Source organism: Sesamum indicum, linkage group LG10 (genome assembly GCF_000512975.1).
Source record: "Sesamum indicum cultivar Zhongzhi No. 13 linkage group LG10, S_indicum_v1.0, whole genome shotgun sequence".
NCBI lineage: Eukaryota > Viridiplantae > Streptophyta > Magnoliopsida > Lamiales > Pedaliaceae > Sesamum > Sesamum indicum.
The window spans coordinates 1,076,225-1,092,640 of NC_026154.1; the positions used below are offsets into that span (position 1 = coordinate 1,076,225).

The following is a 16,416-nucleotide window of genomic DNA, read 5'->3' on the forward strand; positions in this document are numbered from 1 at the left end:
ATGTACCTATAAATACCCCTCAAACATCTACCCTGCATGCACTACTCATTCATACTCTCTACATATTTCTTTCCAAGAGCATAGATATATAGAGTACAAATTAATATGGCTATTCATGAGTACAGAGATGTCGAAAACGGGCTCGACGTCGGTCATCATCATGAACTGGAGAAGCCCTTTATTCAGCAACCAAAATGTGTCGATTCGGATGAAGAAACCACGAACAAAAATGGATCGATTGGGATGGTCTTGTTGAGTACATGTGTTGCTGTTTGTGGTTCATTTGAGTTTGGATCATGTGTAAGTACTTCTATTACATCATGTTACCTATGTTGCTGTTCATGTTTCCAACTTTCCATGGTTTAGGATGTGTATGTTCCCTTTGCTTGGTATATTTCCAAATCGGAAAAGAGCTTGTATTAACAAGTTTTTTTTGTTTTTTTTTTTTTTGTTTTTCTTTGTTGCTCAGGACCATCAAACATGTATGAAAAACACAAACAGGGATCAAAAGAAAAAATAAAATTTAAAAAAAAAGAGAGAGAGAAAGAAAGAAATCTTCAGCTTAAGTTAAATTTTTTTGCAGGTGGGATACTCTTCACCCACACAATCAGCCATAAGACAGGATTTAAATTTATCTATATCCCAGGTACTAATTCATTGATTTTTTCCCCCCCCCCCCCCCCCCCCAAAAAAAAAAAAAAAAAAAAAGAAGGCAAATTTTATTACATACATGATGTCCTGAGTATTGTTTCACTGTCTTCTTGCAGTTCTCAATGTTTGGATCCATAATCACAATTGGTGCCATGTTTGGTGCAATCACAAGCGGAAGAATCGCAGATTTCATTGGTCGAAAAGGGGTGTGTAAATTACAAGATTTCAGATTTTTAGCTACTTAGAACTTGAGTTTGATCCAAGTTTAAGTAAATTAATTGTTTGTCTGTTTTCTTTTTTTGATGAAAACAGGCAATGAGACTATCAGCTGTTTTCTGCATCACAGGATGGCTCGCTGTCTATTTTTCCAACGTATGTTCGATTTCAAGAATTGTTTCCTCTAATTTCATTTTTCCTATTTTTCAGATACTATGTTAATGCTGAATTTCTTGCAATACAATGCAGGAAGCCTGGTCACTTGATGTCGGAAGGTTCTGCACAGGATTCGGCATCGGGATATTCTCGTTTGTGGTACTCAATTCTTGTTTCAAGCTACCAAACATGCCTTGATTAACATCCATCTTCTTGAATTTCAGACACATTGTTTTAAATTATAATTTCTGCAACAGGTTCCAGTGTTTATCGCAGAAATCGCACCCAAAAATCTCCGCGGAGGGCTTGCAACACTGAACCAGCTGATGATTGTGTGTGGATCATCTATTGCATACATACTAGGAACAGTTGTGACATGGAGAGCATTAGCTCTGACAGGTGAGTTCAAATTTGAGCATTTGTGAAAAACTATGCAGAGAATAACAAGAATCAAATCCGTGTTAGAATGAATACGTATTAGCAAGAAGTTATGTTAACTTTCTCAGACAATAATGGCTGTCTTGCCTTTTGTGATATGTAGGGCTGCTCCCATGTTTTTTACTTCTAGTGGGCCTGTTCTTCATCCCTGAGTCTCCTAGATGGCTGGTCAGCTTCAATCATCAACTCATCATAACTAATTTGTTAGTAATAAATATTTAATCGAGAAATCTCATTTCTTACAGGCGAAAGTTGGCCGTCAGAAGGAGTTTGAAGTGGCATTACGTAAACTTCGTGGCAAGGATGCCGATGTTTCTTGTGAAGCTGCAGAAATTCAAGTATGTCTACCTTCTGCAAACGCTGTTTTTTCTAGAAAAATATGATTTTTTTTTCTAAGTATATCTGAATTTTTTGGTGACAGGCGAGTATCGATGGTCTGTTAGATCTTCCTAAAGTTAGAATGCTGGACTTGTTCGACCCCAAATATATCCGTCCTGTCATTGTAAGAACTATGTATTTGTAATTATCTGAAATATTTTTATGTATTTTAGAAGGAATTTTTATTTGAATATTAGACCATATAATCACACTGAGTTTTTGTCATGTTAAGGTTGGTGTGGGATTGATGGTTTTCCAACAATTTGGAGGGATCAATGGAATAGGTTTCTACTCCACTGAAACCTTTGTAGCAGCTGGTAATAATTCCAACAAAGTTCACTTCGTCTGAATCAAAATTTTCTGTGACTGTGACTGATTTTGAGGATTTTAACTGCAGGATTTTCCTCAGGAAAAGTTGGCACAATTGCTTATGCAATAATTCAGGTATGTTAAGAGTATTTCATTAAAATCTGCACCTGATTTTTCTTTACAAATCGTCAAAATCTTTATCTAATTTTTTGTTGCTACGATGTTTTAGGTCCCGATAACTGTGCTTGGAGCAATGTTAATGGATAAATCAGGACGACGGCCTCTTCTGACGGTGTGTATTTAGTAGCTGGCACTAGTTTCCAACTCTTTGAGATCATCAAGATTTGAAATAAAATTCAGACAATTACTGAACAAATTATTTGCGTTTTCAGGTTTCAGCGACAGGGATGTTTCTTGGATGCATCCTGACAGGGGCTTCCTTCTTCTTTAAGGTCATTTTCTCAAACATTAATGGTAGTTTGCTGTAGCAAAATTGATGGAAAAATGGTCCATTTTTAACAGTTTTTAACATTTCGAAATCAGGGCCAAGCTCTGTTGCTTGAATGGGTTCCAATTCTTGCAGTTTCCGGAGTACTGGTAATCTCAGCTAAAATTTTGAGCTAGTACTTAGATTATTCAAAGCCAAGATCTGACAGATTAGATCATATTGCTAATTCACTCTTCGATGAATGAATGTGTCAGGTCTACATAGCGACATTTTCTATCGGAATGGGGCCTGTCCCTTGGGTCATAATGTCAGAGGTAATCAGCAGTTTTCAGTCCTCAGACAATTCAATTCTTACATATAAAACACAACCAAACAACATTTGAGAAATGTATTTTAACAGAAAGAACTCCTGTGAATCGAACAAACCTCAAGAAACTGATCGACGTTAGATATATGGCGAAATTGTAACATTGTGTTTTCGTGTGTTCAGATATTCCCGATTCATGTAAAAGGTGTTGCAGGGAGCCTGGTAGTTTTAGTGAACTGGTTAGGAGCTTGGGCTGTTTCTTACACATTCAACTTCCTCATGAGCTGGAGTTCAACAGGTGAGTAGTAATTACTATATTGTTCTTGATCAGACAACTTATGATTATTCCGTTTGATTTACATTCAATTTTTGGTGTTTTTTCAGGCACTTTTCTGATGTATGCTGGATTCAGCGTGTTGACAGTGGCGTTTGTGGCGAAGGTTGTGCCTGAAACAAAGGGAAAAACACTGGAAGAGATCCAGGCCTCCATCAACTCATAGGATGGATTCGAATAGCATAAACAACAATTGCCTAAAGACTAGTGTGGAACCTCTGATGTGATTACAGCCAAATCCAACGACGCTTTATGCCTCGTTACAAGCAATGTGATATTATTCCCAGAAAATCTTGGTAACATTATCGTATGCTGAAATGCAAAGGTCTAAGGAAGGACAAAAACGTCGGGTGGACAGGATTGCAAGAACCCCACAATTGGGAGAATCGGAGGAGTTTGTATTAGCTAGCTTGGTAGATTCAGTTTATATATTTTTGTTCATTGATTCTGTGAGCAAGAAATGGGATTATGTAATAAGAGATGACAGTCACTGTCATGGAAATGGAATTTTGAATTTGGGAAAAGAAGAAAAAAGATTATGCTGATTATTGTGGGAACTATAAAGTTTCTCTCGATTGATAATTCAGTGGAGCAAATTGCAATCCACGAATTGTATTTAAATGCGGATGATGAATGCAACGTCAATTTTGTAATTAGTATGATCAAAAAGTTTATAAAATTCTAAGGCCTTATTTTTCTTGATCCCGTAAACTCATTCTCTAAAAATTTTGTCAAACACTTTTCAACCTCTCCCGGCAGATGTAAATATGTACTGATGGATGGATATATAGGCGAGCATCCCTATTTTTCAGCCAAAGAAACGTCAAAAACCATGAACACTTGCCTACCACCCCATGCTTGACGCTAATCCACCAGCCTAATCAACGTCGAACCAATGCTTAAAACCCACTTCATGCAAACAATCAGATCAAAGAAGATGGAAATCCTGTTTCTTCCCAAGAACATCTGAAAAACACTCCCAGAATAATTCTTTTTTAATAGAACTAAATAAATAAAACTTCCGTTTTGATTCCCTGTTTTGGGATCATTTACACAAAGAACATTTTAAGTGCGTATATAAATATATAGATACCAAGAAATGCCTATTGAAAATGCCAGTGATGAACTGGAGAAGCCCTTTATTCAGCAGCCGAAAAGCGCTGATCCTGAAGGAGAAAGCGGTCAAAATGGATCAATTTTCATGGTTTTGCTGAGTACTTTTGTCGCTATTTGTGGCTCTTTTGAATTTGGAATATGTGTAAGTAGTACTGATTATATGGTTTTTGTGTTTTCATCCTGTGTTCATTGATGGTTGATGTGTTTGTTTTCAAAAGACACGAGCTTTTGGTGAACAAATTACTCGTTTTGCAGGTGGGATACTCTTCACCCACTCAATCTTCTATAAGACATGATTTAAACTTATCCTTATCCGAGGTGCTGATTTTTCTTTTTATTTCCTGTTCTTGGGAAAATATTGTCATTCTTCAAGTAGACATGAGAGTTTCTGCACTGTCTTGTTCTGCAGTTCTCATTGTTTGGATCCATTATCACAATCGGTGCTATGTTTGGTTCAATCACAAGCGGCAGAATCGCAGACTACCTCGGTCGGAAAGGGGTATGCAAAATTTCAAGATTTCAGATTTTCAGGTATACAAAATTTTGATCTTCTTCATTGCAATGGTGAAACAGTCAATGAGATTGGCAGCTGTTATCTGCATCGCAGGGTGGGTTGCTGTCTATTTTTCTAAGGTACGTTTGATGTCATAAACCATTTTTCAGCTACTGATTATTAGTATTTTCATCCTCAAATTTGTTTAATACCAATGCAGGCAGCCTGGTCACTTGATGTTGGAAGGTTCTCTACAGGATATGGCATTGGGTTATCCTCTTTTGTGGTAAATATTTTCGTTACAGTCTTCTAAACAAACCTTAGTCGCCGTCTTTGTGGTGTTATACACATAACACGTTTCGTTTGTTCTAAATAATGATTTCTGCAACAGGTGCCAGTATTTATAGGTGAAATTGCGCCTAAGCATCTCCGAGGAGGACTTGCAACACTAAATCAGGTGAGAAAAACCGTTCTTCATGTACATTACGACCAAAAATCAGAGGATGAAACGAAATCAAGTCTAATTTCTTTTTCTTGACCCTCTTTCGGTCTACAGCTGTTGATTGTCTGCGGATCATCTTTTGTATATATTGTCGGAACAATTGTAACATGGAGAACATTAGCTCTAACCGGTGAGCACAAATCATGCACGCAATCACCTCCCTCGTCACGTGGCTTCAATATCAATAAACAGGACCGGAAACAAACTAATAAAAGAAACATTAGATCTGTAAAAATTCATTTGTTCTTCTGCTGTGATGTGTAGGGCTGATCCCAAGTATTTTAGTTCTTGTGGGCCTGTTTTTCATCCCTGAGTCCCCTAGATGGCTGGTGAGCTTTAACCATTCAGCAACCTTAACTAGTTAACTAACTATATGTTAACGAAACATTACAACCGAAAAATTATGTTTCTTGCAGCTGAAAGTTGGCCGTAGGAAAGACTTTGATTTGGCATTACGTAAACTTCGTGGCAAGGATGCTGACATTTCTCATGAAGCTGCAGACATTCAGGTACAACCATCTGCCCACTGCAGTTTTTAACTTCTCAGATGCATTTTTCTTTTTATAACTTTGTATCAAACATGTTTTACTTAAGGCTGGTATTGCGCATCTGGAAGATCTTCCTAAAGTTGGAGTCAGGGACTTGTTTGATGCCAAATATACGCGTGCTATCATAGTAAGAACGATATTCTCTCCATTTAATTCTATACGTCGTTTAGATGAATTTATCTAGATTTTGTATTGAACATGATTACAAAATCTGACCTGAGTTTTATGCTGTCAAGATTGCTGTGGGATTATTTGTTTTCCAACAATTTGGAGGGATAAACGGAATAAATTTCTACTCTGGTGAAATCCTCGCAGAAGCTGGTAAAAATTAGATCTTTCCCAGAACTTTTATCTGAACTAAAATTTTCCGAACTGTCACTGATCTTGGAGGGTTTAAACTGCAGGATTTTCAAGGGAAAAAGGGCAAATTGCATATGCCATAATTCAGGTTTGTAAGTCTGACCTGTTCTGATATTCAACTTAAATATGAAATGCCCTAAAATCTTGATCAAAATCCTTATACTGTAATATTGTTAGGTCCCCATAACTCTTATTGGAGCAACATTGATGGATAAATCAGGGAGACGGCCTCTTCTAATGGTGAGTGTTTGTTTCTCCGTTGCAAATGGGATTTCAAACATTAGAAACTATCGAAACAAGTGATTTGCATTTTCAGGTATCAGCAACGGGAATGGGCTTCGGATCGTTCCTGATAGGAGCTGCTTTCTATCTCAAGGTGACCTTCTGAAGCATTTGTAACTTTTTGAGTTAAAAAACTATTCACTGTCAACCGTCCTCACTATTTCCGTATCAGGCTCATGCTCTGTTGCTTGAATGGGTTCCAATGCTTGCTATTTCTGGAGTACTTGTAAGCTCAGCCGTCTTTTGTATTTTTATACTTTAAATAGTTTCTTCAAAGCCAAGATTCGGACAATCTAATCTAAATCAGCCACTGATAAAACCGCTTTCCTGAATCAATATGATCAGCTCTACATAGCAACATTTTCAATAGGAATGGGGGCAGTTCCTTGGGTCATAATGGGAGAGGTAATCAACACTTCCATTCAAACCAACCTATGATTCTTGCATATATTTGCTGTCGGTTTAACGCACAAGATTATCAAATCATAGTTAAGAGTACACGTTGCCAGTCGACATTCAGTTGGAAGTGTGCATGAACTCTAACATCATATTTCATTTTTCAGATATTCCCAATTTATATAAAAGGTATAGCTGGAAGTTTAGTATGTTTAGTGCACTGGTCAGTGGCTTGGTTGATTTCCTACACTTTCAACTTCCTCATGACATGGAATGCAATTGGTGAGCAGTAATTACAACCATGTCCTATCAAGAATCTGAATAACACCTTCACTCTGTTCTTGATCAGACAACTTATGATTACAGGGACTTTTTGGATATATGCTGGATTTTCCATGCTTACAGTGCTATTTGTGGCAAAGGTTGTACCTGAAACAAAGGGAAAAACACTTGAAGAAATTCAGGCTGCTTTATCAGCTCATAGAACTGCTAAAAACAGAAACAGAAATTTGCTGGAAGATTAGTCCTAAAACTGTGATGTCATTTCATCTGATACTGCAACGTCGTCTGACAAAATAAGGCTTCTGTAATGAAAAGGGGTCGCCAAGAATGTGCTGCTCAAGTGGTAAGGTTGAGGTCTGACGACTGCTCTGCTCAATTTTGTACTTAGAATCTCAAGTTCCGATGTAACAACATCTTTGGAATTTCATGTAGAGTTTGTATGAAGATTTCATCAATGTTACATATATAGCTTCAGTTAGGCTGGTCTTGTAATCTTTTGTTCATACAAGAAATGAGGTTGTTTGTAATAGTTGATGATCTGCACTTTCATGGAAATGGAATTTGCAAGAAAATATGCTGAATTCATGATACAGCACACAATTCAGAACCTGGTGGAGCAAATTGCTATGAACCAAACGTGATCTCAGTAGGATTAGTTTTCATTGTCAAATAAGTTACTCCGATTATAATAAATCTCCTTCAGATTCATAATTTTCCACGTAAAATGAAATGAATATGAAAATGCTTCATCTGTCTAAGATATAATGGAAAAATTCTTAATTATTGGATTAATGTTTCATTTCTTGGAAATTCTTAGAAATTTCAATTTTTTCTTTTTCTTTTTTTTTTTTTTTGGTAAAAAGGAAGAACCAATCATGTCACATATCTACTTCTTGGTAAAAGATTCCAAAGCCCATATAGTATCCAGGAAGGAGGCCCATGGGCTGATGCAAGTAAAATTGGGCTTCATTTATAGTCAAGGCCTATTAACACAATACACAGTTTGTGGCACGCGAGTTCACGCGCGTAGAATACACCCGACCTCAAAGCAACGGTGAAAAGCCAACCGTCTTGATTACGCCCACCACACAATCCGAACAAAAATGCGCGAGAAGTCCTTTCTTGGCCAATAAAATCTGAAATCATTCCCCGAAAATCTGATGCTTTATTGCGAGACCATCTTTTACTCACTCCCTGGGTAAGAAAAATTCGTATTTTTCCAATTATTATTTGATTATTCGTGTACAAAATTCCAAATTTCTTTGTTAATTGCTTGCGTCACTGATTACATGCGCAGCCCTTTTTAACTCTTGGTATCTTTTTGCGGGAGTGGAGATTTTCAGTGTGTGTGTTGAAAATTTTGGTTAAAGCCCATTACTTTTTCTTTCTTCTTTCTCTTGTTTGATTCTCGTTGATTGCTGTAAATCTGATGACCCTTTCATGGGGCTGAGTTGCTTTGGTTTTGTGTGTGTAATCCTTCGCTTCGGGTAAGAGGTAGCTAAGCTGCTCTTATTCTTTAATTGATTCTTGTTTTTTTGGCAAAATAGAGATGTTGCGGTTTTATTGAGTCTAGGTCTCACGGGAGAAAACATGCTTTTTGCAGGGGAAAATTTGTGAATATTTGAAGACTTATTGGTTCTCTGCTGAAGAAATTGGAAATTGAATATATCTTTTTGGGTGGAAAAGTGAAGTGCAGTCTAAGCTTGTTATAGCATTTTATCTTTTTTGGTAATTCTATTGTTGATAGGGGGGAAGGAGAGACATTTGGATTGGAAATGAGTAGGTCTGGAAGGTATTTTGATTTTGGTGATTGTGTAAGTGAGCCTGGAGGATCATCTAGAAATGTGTTGCTTGGTTGTTGTGATGATGAGTTCAGTCAACTCACAAAGCTTAGGTCAGCCCCACACGAGCGTCTGAGCCGTTCGTTGCCTGGCAAGGGAAGATTACCTGTTTCCCCGGTGAAAATGCTGCTGGGCAGGGAATGTAACTATAGTGCAAGAGGGAGGTTCTCTTTGTCAGATTCTTGTCATGTCTTGAGCAGGTATTTACCTGTTTGTGGTCCTTCTGTGATTGATAAGATGAAAAGTTGTGCATATGTCTCGCAATTTTCTGCCGATGGATCTCTATTTGTCGCAGGATTTCAGGTATTGGCAATAATCATGTTATAATTTCAAACTTCTGGATGTAGTCATTCAATTTGTTGATGATTAACGCATTTGTTAAACAGGAAAGTCATATTAGAATATATAATGTTGATCTGGGATGGAAAGTTCATAAAGACATTCGGGCCAGGAGCTTGAGGTGGACTATTACTGATACTTCTCTTTCACCAGATCGCCGGTTTCTTGTAAGCTTGTTAATTGTGTGCAGAAAAATTCTTTCAAGTTTAGTAGAAGGCAATGATCATACTTAATACCTACAGCAATATCCATCATTATTTCCCTAAATAAGGATAAGACAGGAGATCAGGATACAAGTAGCGTAATGGTGGTTAGCTGTTGATCAAACAGATGTGATACTGCTCTCCCATTTTCAGCTGAAGCTTTCTTATATAGTTTAATTTTGATGTATTCGTCACAGGTTTATTCAAGTATCTCCCCTGTTGTCCATATTGTTGATGTTGGATCTGGTACAAAAGAGTCTCATGCAAATGTGACGGTATGTGTTACCAAGCTATTATGCTATTTGGCCAGTAGAGAAACTATCAACATCCTGATAAGGCATGCTAAAGTTATTAGTTGTTTCTTAGATTATGGGTCACATTTGAGCTTTTATGCTGCTTAGTTGATTGGTTTTGATTGAATGGACTATACTTCTTGTGGATTGGATGGAACGAATTTGGTGGTTGTGATGTTATGACAATAAAATAATTTTCACGAGTTAAACTTATGCAAGATATCCATTTGTCTGTAAGATTCTGACTCATGGTATTTTTTGCAATGCCATTTAATTTATCATGATATATTTTAATTTATACATGTATTCTATTGTTTGACTTAAGCTGCACCTTCCAGTAGGTTTCTCAGGATAAATAATATGTGACATTGATAATAAACAATTTGGCATGTAAAATCATCTAGAAACTTCCTTGAGCTTGGGTGTGCGAGACTCAAGAATGCTAGTTATACTATTTATTTAAATTACTATGGTCAGTTTCCATGTAATCCATGTTTTAACCAATTAATACTTATAATCAGGTGCAAAGATCATAATCCTTCCTTTATTTCCTTCAGGAAATTCATGAAGGTCTGGAATTTTCATCTAATGTCAGTGATTATGAGGATTATTCTTTTGGGATCTTCTCCGTTAAATTTTCAACTGACGGCCGAGAAATTGTGGCTGCTAGCAGTGATGAGTCAATATATGTTTATGATCTCGACGCCAGAAGGCTAAGCCTCAGAATCCCTGCTCATATGGTAACTGGCAATTTGCTTATGGTTAAAGTGTGGAGTCATGCTTTCGTTCTTGAATTCCATCTTTTAGCATTGATTTTGTTAACTTACAATTTTCTTTGAGATGGTTGATTTGTATTAAACATGGATTGTGAAGTTTCTTTGTTCCTAGCTTTCCACCAAGTGAAGTTCTGAAGCACATAATTGGCCATGTATCCTTGGAGGGGTGGGTGGCGGGCACTGGGCAAAAATTGTTATACATGTACCAAAGTAAGAGATATTTATAGATAATGGATTTTAAATTCACCATTCTAGAGTGGGGAAAAAGGGGTTAGAGGATCCATCCAACTGCAAAAATCTGTTAGCCATACATTAGAGGATCTGGAGGAAGAGAAGAAAGTAAGAAAAGGAGAAAAGTCTTAGATAGCACTTCATATTAATTATATGATGATATGATGTAATTAGGTAGAAAGGTTTATAGGCCTCAGACGAGGGGCCCTTTTAGGTTGATCGATATTTCACTCCACATTCAGAATTAATTCATGCTTCAACATGCTGCCAATAAATGCTTATTCCTCTTGTTTATAACAGCATGTGGATTTTGTTGGTCTTCCTTGCCCCAACTTTTCAGATTTTAAGAAGTGTTAATTTGATTTGCATGTTTACTGCAGTCTGATGTTAATGCTGTATGCTTTGCCGATGAAAGTGGCCACATCATATATTCGGGCAGCGATGATACCCTCTGCAAAGTAATGTTTATTTGTCTCTTTAGAATTAATCAAGCTTGAAGTTTTGAGTGTCTTTATCCTTTTCCGTATATTCGTTAAATTTGCAAAAGCAAAACTACCATAATTGTTGCTTACCTAAGCTCCCGGATATTCAAACCTTCTGATGTATTTGTCCGTTCAGGTTTGGGACAGGCGTTGCTTTGCAGCCAGGGGGCAAGCTGCTGGAGTCCTGATCGGCCATTTGGAAGGCATTACATTCGTTGATACTCGTGGAGATGGCCGTTACTTCATCTCGAATGGAAAAGATCAAGCCATTAAACTTTGGGATATAAGGAAAATGTCATCTAACATCAACTAGTACGTCCGCTTTCATTTACCAGGAAAATGTTATCTTTCGAGTTTCAATATACTTTTGTAATTGGGATTAGCTCTAGCTTCTTTATTCTGATTACTGTTATAATGAGGATTATGTTTCTTGATTTAGCATCCCAAAACCTCGATATGCTAATGAGGATTTATGCTTCTTAATTTAGCATCCCAAAACGTCGATATGCTGAATGGGATTACCGGTGGATGGAATATCCAGAAGAGGCAAGAAACTTTAGGCTTCCTGAGGACCTGTCACTGGCCACATACAGAGGCCATAGTGTTTTGCGTACTCTCATTCGCTGCTATTTCTCGCCAGCATGCAGGTGAATGATTATATAATTTCCTTGCTGCGGGTTTGTGCTATATATTTTATACATTTTTTTTGGCAGTTGAAAAATCAAAAAAGCAAGTCGTAAGCCAGATATGTTCCGCATACAAATATTAAAATTCCCCTTCTCTTTTGCATTGACTTTTGCAGCACTGGCCAAAAGTATATATACACCGGATCAACCGATTCCTCCGTTTATGTTTATGATGTGGTATGCATTTAATCTTTGCCCTTCCTCTGCTCTGTAACGTGTATACTTCAGTTGTTGTGCTCCGATCATTGCTGTCTTTGCTCATTGTTAGCTCATACCTGCTCTGATAAATTTTTCAAGGCATAAGAAGAAATTGTTTCGGCAAGCAGAGACCAATGAAGTGTATAAGATGACTAAAGGATCCTGTATTATAGTTTTCTGCTTTGTACTTATTTCATACAAGTGCATTTAGCTAGAAATAAATACACCTTTTATCATGTTCTCGGTCATTCCTCCTACTATTATCACATTAAGTAACCATGATATTCTTCTTCTGCCAATGCGGGCCTTTGGTATTTTGAACTTGATTACTCTTCTTGCAGGTGAGTGGTGCTCAAGTAGCAAAACTCGATTTCCATGAGGATCCCGTAAGAGACTGCAACTGGCACCCTTTCTACCCTATGATTGTAAGCTCCTCCTGGGATGGAATGATTGCCGGTTGGGAATTTCCAGGCAACGGCCAAAACCAGGCACCAGTGAAGCGAACTAGAAGACGACGACGATTTCTCTACTAATGTATGTGCATTTACAAGGGCCACAGCAACCATATTGTGTATATCTTGATGTATCCACAGAATAATTTATATTTGCAACTTTAATTTTTTGGATAATGTAGAACTTTTTTCATGGTTATAGGTTACCCTTTTGCTTAGTTGATGTACAGAACATTCTGAACCTATCCTGCAATTACGATCTTTAGATGAGTAGAATGTCTTATGATTTGTGATCAACCTCTTCTTTGTTTATTATAATAGCTCAATGGACAAATCTTAGCAAAACGCTTGATATATCGACGATTTTATACTATTCTCTCTCATGAGCACTCGATATTCATCGTTCATTTATGCGTTGAACGTGAAAATATTAATGGGGCAGGTTAAATCAATAGTGAAATTATACACTGACGTGATACGATCTATATTCTATAGAAAAAATAAAAAAAACCTATTACAAATATGGAATGTTGGGCTAATGGTATAGGAATTTTCAGAAAAATTCTTGCAAAAATTAGATGTGGGATTGATGTTGCATGAATGTAGAGAGGAGGTGTTACAAACATGGGAACAGTGGGATTGATGTAGTAAAAGTTTCCAGGAAGAAGCTTACAGATGTGGGATGTGATATTAATGTTGGGTGGACATTGTACGATTTTGACGATACCTCCAACACGCTTTTTACTATTATTATATGCTTTACTTTTTATAGTATGTTTTGGGAGACTCTTGTTTCCATCCTCTTATTTGTATTATCTATCACTTATATTTCTTGATCAATTATTTTTATCTTATTAACAACTATACTTAATTTTATCTAAGACGGGTTCTTATTTCAGGATCTATTTGTATACTAAAAGCTCTACATCACACTTTATCTAATAAATGAGTATTTATCTCAATATCACCTTATTTGTACTACTACTTGCGTTTCTTGATCATAGTCATGTATTCTATTTATACATTGGTGCGCTCAATTTTATTTAAGCATCCTAAGATGTATTTGTACACTATAAACTCTATATCAGACTCTTTTATATATAATATATCAAAAAGAAGACTTCTTATTTTGAACGAGAAGTTGAAAGATTTTAAAATATATTTTAAATATAAATACATATTAAGTTTAACTTTAAATTTTATTTTAAATATGGATACATATTTAGTTAAATTGTAAAATTTCAAATTTTATATCAAATATTAATATAAATTGAACTTGACTTCAAATTCTATATGGGATACGGATGAATACAAATTCGTAGGTTCAAAGTTAGCCAATAACCACCAAAGAAAGAAAAGAAAGCGTGATTTCGAGATCCCATCATCCATTAAGGGACTAATAAATGACGCCTTTGAATGATGCCTCCCCACATATCATTTCTCTCATACTCTGACACACACACACGCACACAGTGAAAGTGAAGTGTGATTTAACTATGGCGTCTCCTACAGCAAGACTCACATTCCGCATATTGCTGGCGGCAGCGATGTTCCTCATACTATTCTACATAGGCCGTCCCCTCTACTGGAAAATTTCCGCCACCATTCACGACATCCGCCACAACAAGCAGACCGTATCTCAAGGTTCTTTCTTTTTACAAAAAATTCCTCTTTTCCAATTTCTGGTTTTTCTGTTTTTTTTTTATATGAGATGTAAGTGTGATCCATTGATTTGTTTGGGTTTTTTCCCTATTAAAAGAAATCGTTTATTGTTTAAGAAGCACTTTAGAATTCGTTTTGTTTGTGATTTTTAAGGGTCTTCAATTCGGAGACTTGTCGAATGCTGTTATATCCCCTAAAAATTTATTTTTGGAAATTCGTGCTACTCTAACGAAAATATGATATTTTGATGTGGAATTGGTGCCGCATGTTTTCCAATTTACTTGCCTCAATTTTTTTGATCTTCTTACATTCTGTTATGTGTAGGGATTTCGCAAATTATGCAAGAAGCTCAGAGATCAATGGGGTGGTTCTATGATGAATCGGATTCAGGGTTAAGGGAGGAGAAGAAGTCTACTTCAGCTAGGAGGTTTCTTTTGGGTCAGGTTATGTGAATTGTGCTTTTGAATTCTTTTTGTTCTTTTTCCATTTTCAGTTTTGTCCACGAAAAGATAATACCGTATAGCTTATGCCGATAGAGTAGATTTACATCTATTGAATAAATTGGTGTATTTATGGAGTTGGAATCCTGAATATGAGAAGCTCAAATATATTTAACTTTTAGTATTTATACAAATGTAGTTGATACTGCCAAAGGTGCAGCAATGAATGGTGCTATTGTACTCTGGACGTAATGAATACGGATAAAGAAAAATGGCTCTTGCAGAGTAAAACATGAGACAGCTTCTATGTGTTCTTGTGAAGTGGTTGTGCCACTTTCTCAGAGCAAAATTCTGTAATGTCTATACTGATTGGGTGTATTACATCAAATCCTTTGTAGAGTAGTAATTTAGTTTTTGCATTTCCAAGCTATATGATTCCTCAGATTCCTTAGAACATATGTCATTGTTCATATTATATGTTGTCAAATAGTGTGTACAAGACGGTTATGATATATTGAGCATGTTGAATTCTCATTATCAATGCAAAGTTTCCATAGGAATCTATAGTATGTGGCCTAGTATGTCTAGAAGCTCGCAGTTTGACAATTTATTTTCGGATGCTTTCTACAATGACGTTCAGGTGCAGCTCTCTTTTCCTGTCATGAGCTCTTACACCTACTTATTATGATATAAATTTGATTAGGTACATCTAAGTGCTTTTGATATATTATGATTTTATTGGAAAACTAGCCATGGCATGTCATACTTCACCAATTTTTAGCTCCCCAAATCAGTCATATGAATGGTGTAGGATTTGTTGTAGAAAGATTATAATTTGATTTGCTGTCATCCTATCAAGCAACTTGTTGGATCATAGTCGCTTGTTTTCCCGCAGACCATTTACAGTGTCTGCTGCCACTGAAATGTTTTTAGTTCTTCCAACTATATCTAGATTTCTTGCAATGCTGGATGCTATCTCTAGCTTGGATAAGTTTCACTTAAGTATAATCACATTTTATGGCTTCTGATTTTCCTTCAGTATTCTTGAAAATGGAGTTGTTAATATTCTTTCAGATTTAAGGACAGGCAGGGCGGTAGTATTTTCAGCTTCAATAAATATTTCGGTCAAGCATGTGCAATTCGATAAGATTTCAGGATTTCACCTTTGGAGACTGTAATCTGATGCAATAACAAAAGAGTGTTTTGCCCTGAAATTGTTCAAACCTGTGTGAATTTCAAAAAATGCCCAATGTCCATGTGCGAATCCTCGGATGGCCCAAACTGATGAAACTTACGCAGAAGCTTCAATCCAGTGATTTGATCTTGTCACTTTAGTTCTTTATATTAGCAGATAGATGCAGCCCATCTATCTCTTATGCAACATCTATTTTATGGTGATAGCTAGAGATGGCAACCGGGCGAGTCCAGTCCGGGCGGATTCTCCAAAGCCTGGGACCTTCCAAGACCCGATTAAGACTTCAAAGTCGGGACAGATGTAGACCCATTGCTACCCCTAGGTCAGTGTTAGCAGTCCAAACAATCAATTCTTACCTAACAAGATACTAATGAGCAATCTCACAACCAGGACAACCACCAC

At 36.7% G+C, this 16,416-nt stretch overlaps 3 protein-coding genes across 9 annotated transcripts; all 3 read left to right on the plus strand.

Annotated features, from left to right (window-relative positions):
- LOC105171455 (sugar transporter ERD6-like 16) lies at positions 1 to 7,823 on the plus strand. Of its 3 annotated transcripts, XM_011092576.2 has the most exons (18): positions 4,137 to 4,495; positions 4,609 to 4,671; positions 4,763 to 4,852; positions 4,927 to 4,986; positions 5,067 to 5,132; positions 5,238 to 5,303; positions 5,403 to 5,478; positions 5,613 to 5,677; positions 5,765 to 5,857; positions 5,943 to 6,023; positions 6,133 to 6,217; positions 6,301 to 6,344; positions 6,434 to 6,496; positions 6,573 to 6,632; positions 6,711 to 6,764; positions 6,884 to 6,943; positions 7,102 to 7,216; positions 7,301 to 7,823. In XM_011092576.2, exons 1-18 carry the CDS (start codon positions 4,337 to 4,339, stop codon positions 7,456 to 7,458), a joined length of 1,458 nt encoding a protein of 485 aa, XP_011090878.1. In that variant the 5' UTR covers positions 4,137 to 4,336; the 3' UTR covers positions 7,459 to 7,823. The 3 variants fall into 3 exon arrangements, with proteins under 3 accessions (XP_011090877.1, XP_020553158.1, XP_011090878.1); XM_011092575.2 differs by lacking the exons at positions 4,137 to 4,495; positions 4,609 to 4,671; positions 4,763 to 4,852; ... (13 more) ...; positions 7,102 to 7,216; positions 7,301 to 7,823 and adding exons at positions 1 to 300; positions 584 to 646; positions 768 to 857; ... (12 more) ...; positions 3,087 to 3,201; positions 3,288 to 3,783; XM_020697499.1 differs by lacking the exons at positions 4,137 to 4,495; positions 4,609 to 4,671; positions 4,763 to 4,852; ... (13 more) ...; positions 7,102 to 7,216; positions 7,301 to 7,823 and adding exons at positions 160 to 300; positions 470 to 646; positions 768 to 857; ... (12 more) ...; positions 3,087 to 3,201; positions 3,288 to 3,783.
- Positions 8,282 to 13,014, plus strand: LOC105171456 (LEC14B homolog). 3 transcript variants are annotated; one of them, XM_011092579.2, is made up of 10 exons: positions 8,282 to 8,414; positions 8,820 to 9,360; positions 9,444 to 9,563; positions 9,797 to 9,874; positions 10,450 to 10,632; positions 11,280 to 11,357; positions 11,518 to 11,693; positions 11,870 to 12,028; positions 12,184 to 12,244; positions 12,607 to 13,014. In XM_011092579.2, exons 2-10 carry the CDS (start codon positions 8,992 to 8,994, stop codon positions 12,796 to 12,798), a joined length of 1,416 nt encoding a protein of 471 aa, XP_011090881.1. In that variant the 5' UTR covers positions 8,282 to 8,414; positions 8,820 to 8,991; the 3' UTR covers positions 12,799 to 13,014. The 3 variants fall into 3 exon arrangements, with proteins under 3 accessions (XP_011090881.1, XP_011090882.1, XP_011090883.1); XM_011092580.2 differs by lacking the exon at positions 8,282 to 8,414 and adding an exon at positions 8,538 to 8,710; XM_011092581.2 differs by lacking the exon at positions 8,282 to 8,414 and adding an exon at positions 8,538 to 8,703.
- LOC105171458 lies at positions 14,091 to 16,408 on the plus strand. 3 transcript variants are annotated; one of them, XM_011092586.2, is made up of 3 exons: positions 14,091 to 14,361; positions 14,704 to 14,817; positions 15,019 to 15,249. In XM_011092586.2, exons 1-3 carry the CDS (start codon positions 14,214 to 14,216, stop codon positions 15,069 to 15,071), a joined length of 315 nt encoding a protein of 104 aa, XP_011090888.1. In that variant the 5' UTR covers positions 14,091 to 14,213; the 3' UTR covers positions 15,072 to 15,249. The 3 variants fall into 3 exon arrangements, with proteins under 3 accessions (XP_011090888.1, XP_011090889.1, XP_011090890.1); XM_011092587.2 differs by having other exon boundaries at positions 14,093 to 14,361; positions 14,704 to 14,822; XM_011092588.2 differs by lacking the exon at positions 15,019 to 15,249 and adding an exon at positions 15,894 to 16,408 and having other exon boundaries at positions 14,094 to 14,361; positions 14,704 to 14,822.

What these genes read in the sequence shown, in the direction of transcription:
- LOC105171455 (XM_011092576.2), top strand. Translation starts at nt 4,337, where the DNA reads ATGCCTATTGAAAATGCCAGTGATGAACTGGAGAAGCCCTTTATTCAG. An exon ending in ACTACCTCGGTCGGAAAGGG is followed by an intron (nt 4,853 to 4,926) that starts GTATGCAAAATT and finishes ATGGTGAAACAG; the next exon opens with TCAATGAGATTGGCAGCTGT. An exon ending in TTGCTATTTCTGGAGTACTT is followed by an intron (nt 6,765 to 6,883) that starts GTAAGCTCAGCC and finishes CAATATGATCAG; the next exon opens with CTCTACATAGCAACATTTTC.
- LOC105171456 (XM_011092579.2), top strand. Translation starts at nt 8,992, where the DNA reads ATGAGTAGGTCTGGAAGGTATTTTGATTTTGGTGATTGTGTAAGTGAG. An exon ending in TATTTCTCGCCAGCATGCAG is followed by an intron (nt 12,029 to 12,183) that starts GTGAATGATTAT and finishes TGACTTTTGCAG; the next exon opens with CACTGGCCAAAAGTATATAT. An exon ending in CCGTTTATGTTTATGATGTG is followed by an intron (nt 12,245 to 12,606) that starts GTATGCATTTAA and finishes CTCTTCTTGCAG; the next exon opens with GTGAGTGGTGCTCAAGTAGC.
- LOC105171458 (XM_011092586.2), top strand. Translation starts at nt 14,214, where the DNA reads ATGGCGTCTCCTACAGCAAGACTCACATTCCGCATATTGCTGGCGGCA. An exon ending in CAAGCAGACCGTATCTCAAG is followed by an intron (nt 14,362 to 14,703) that starts GTTCTTTCTTTT and finishes TGTTATGTGTAG; the next exon opens with GGATTTCGCAAATTATGCAA. An exon ending in AGCTAGGAGGTTTCTTTTGG is followed by an intron (nt 14,818 to 15,018) that starts GTCAGGTTATGT and finishes ATACAAATGTAG; the next exon opens with TTGATACTGCCAAAGGTGCA.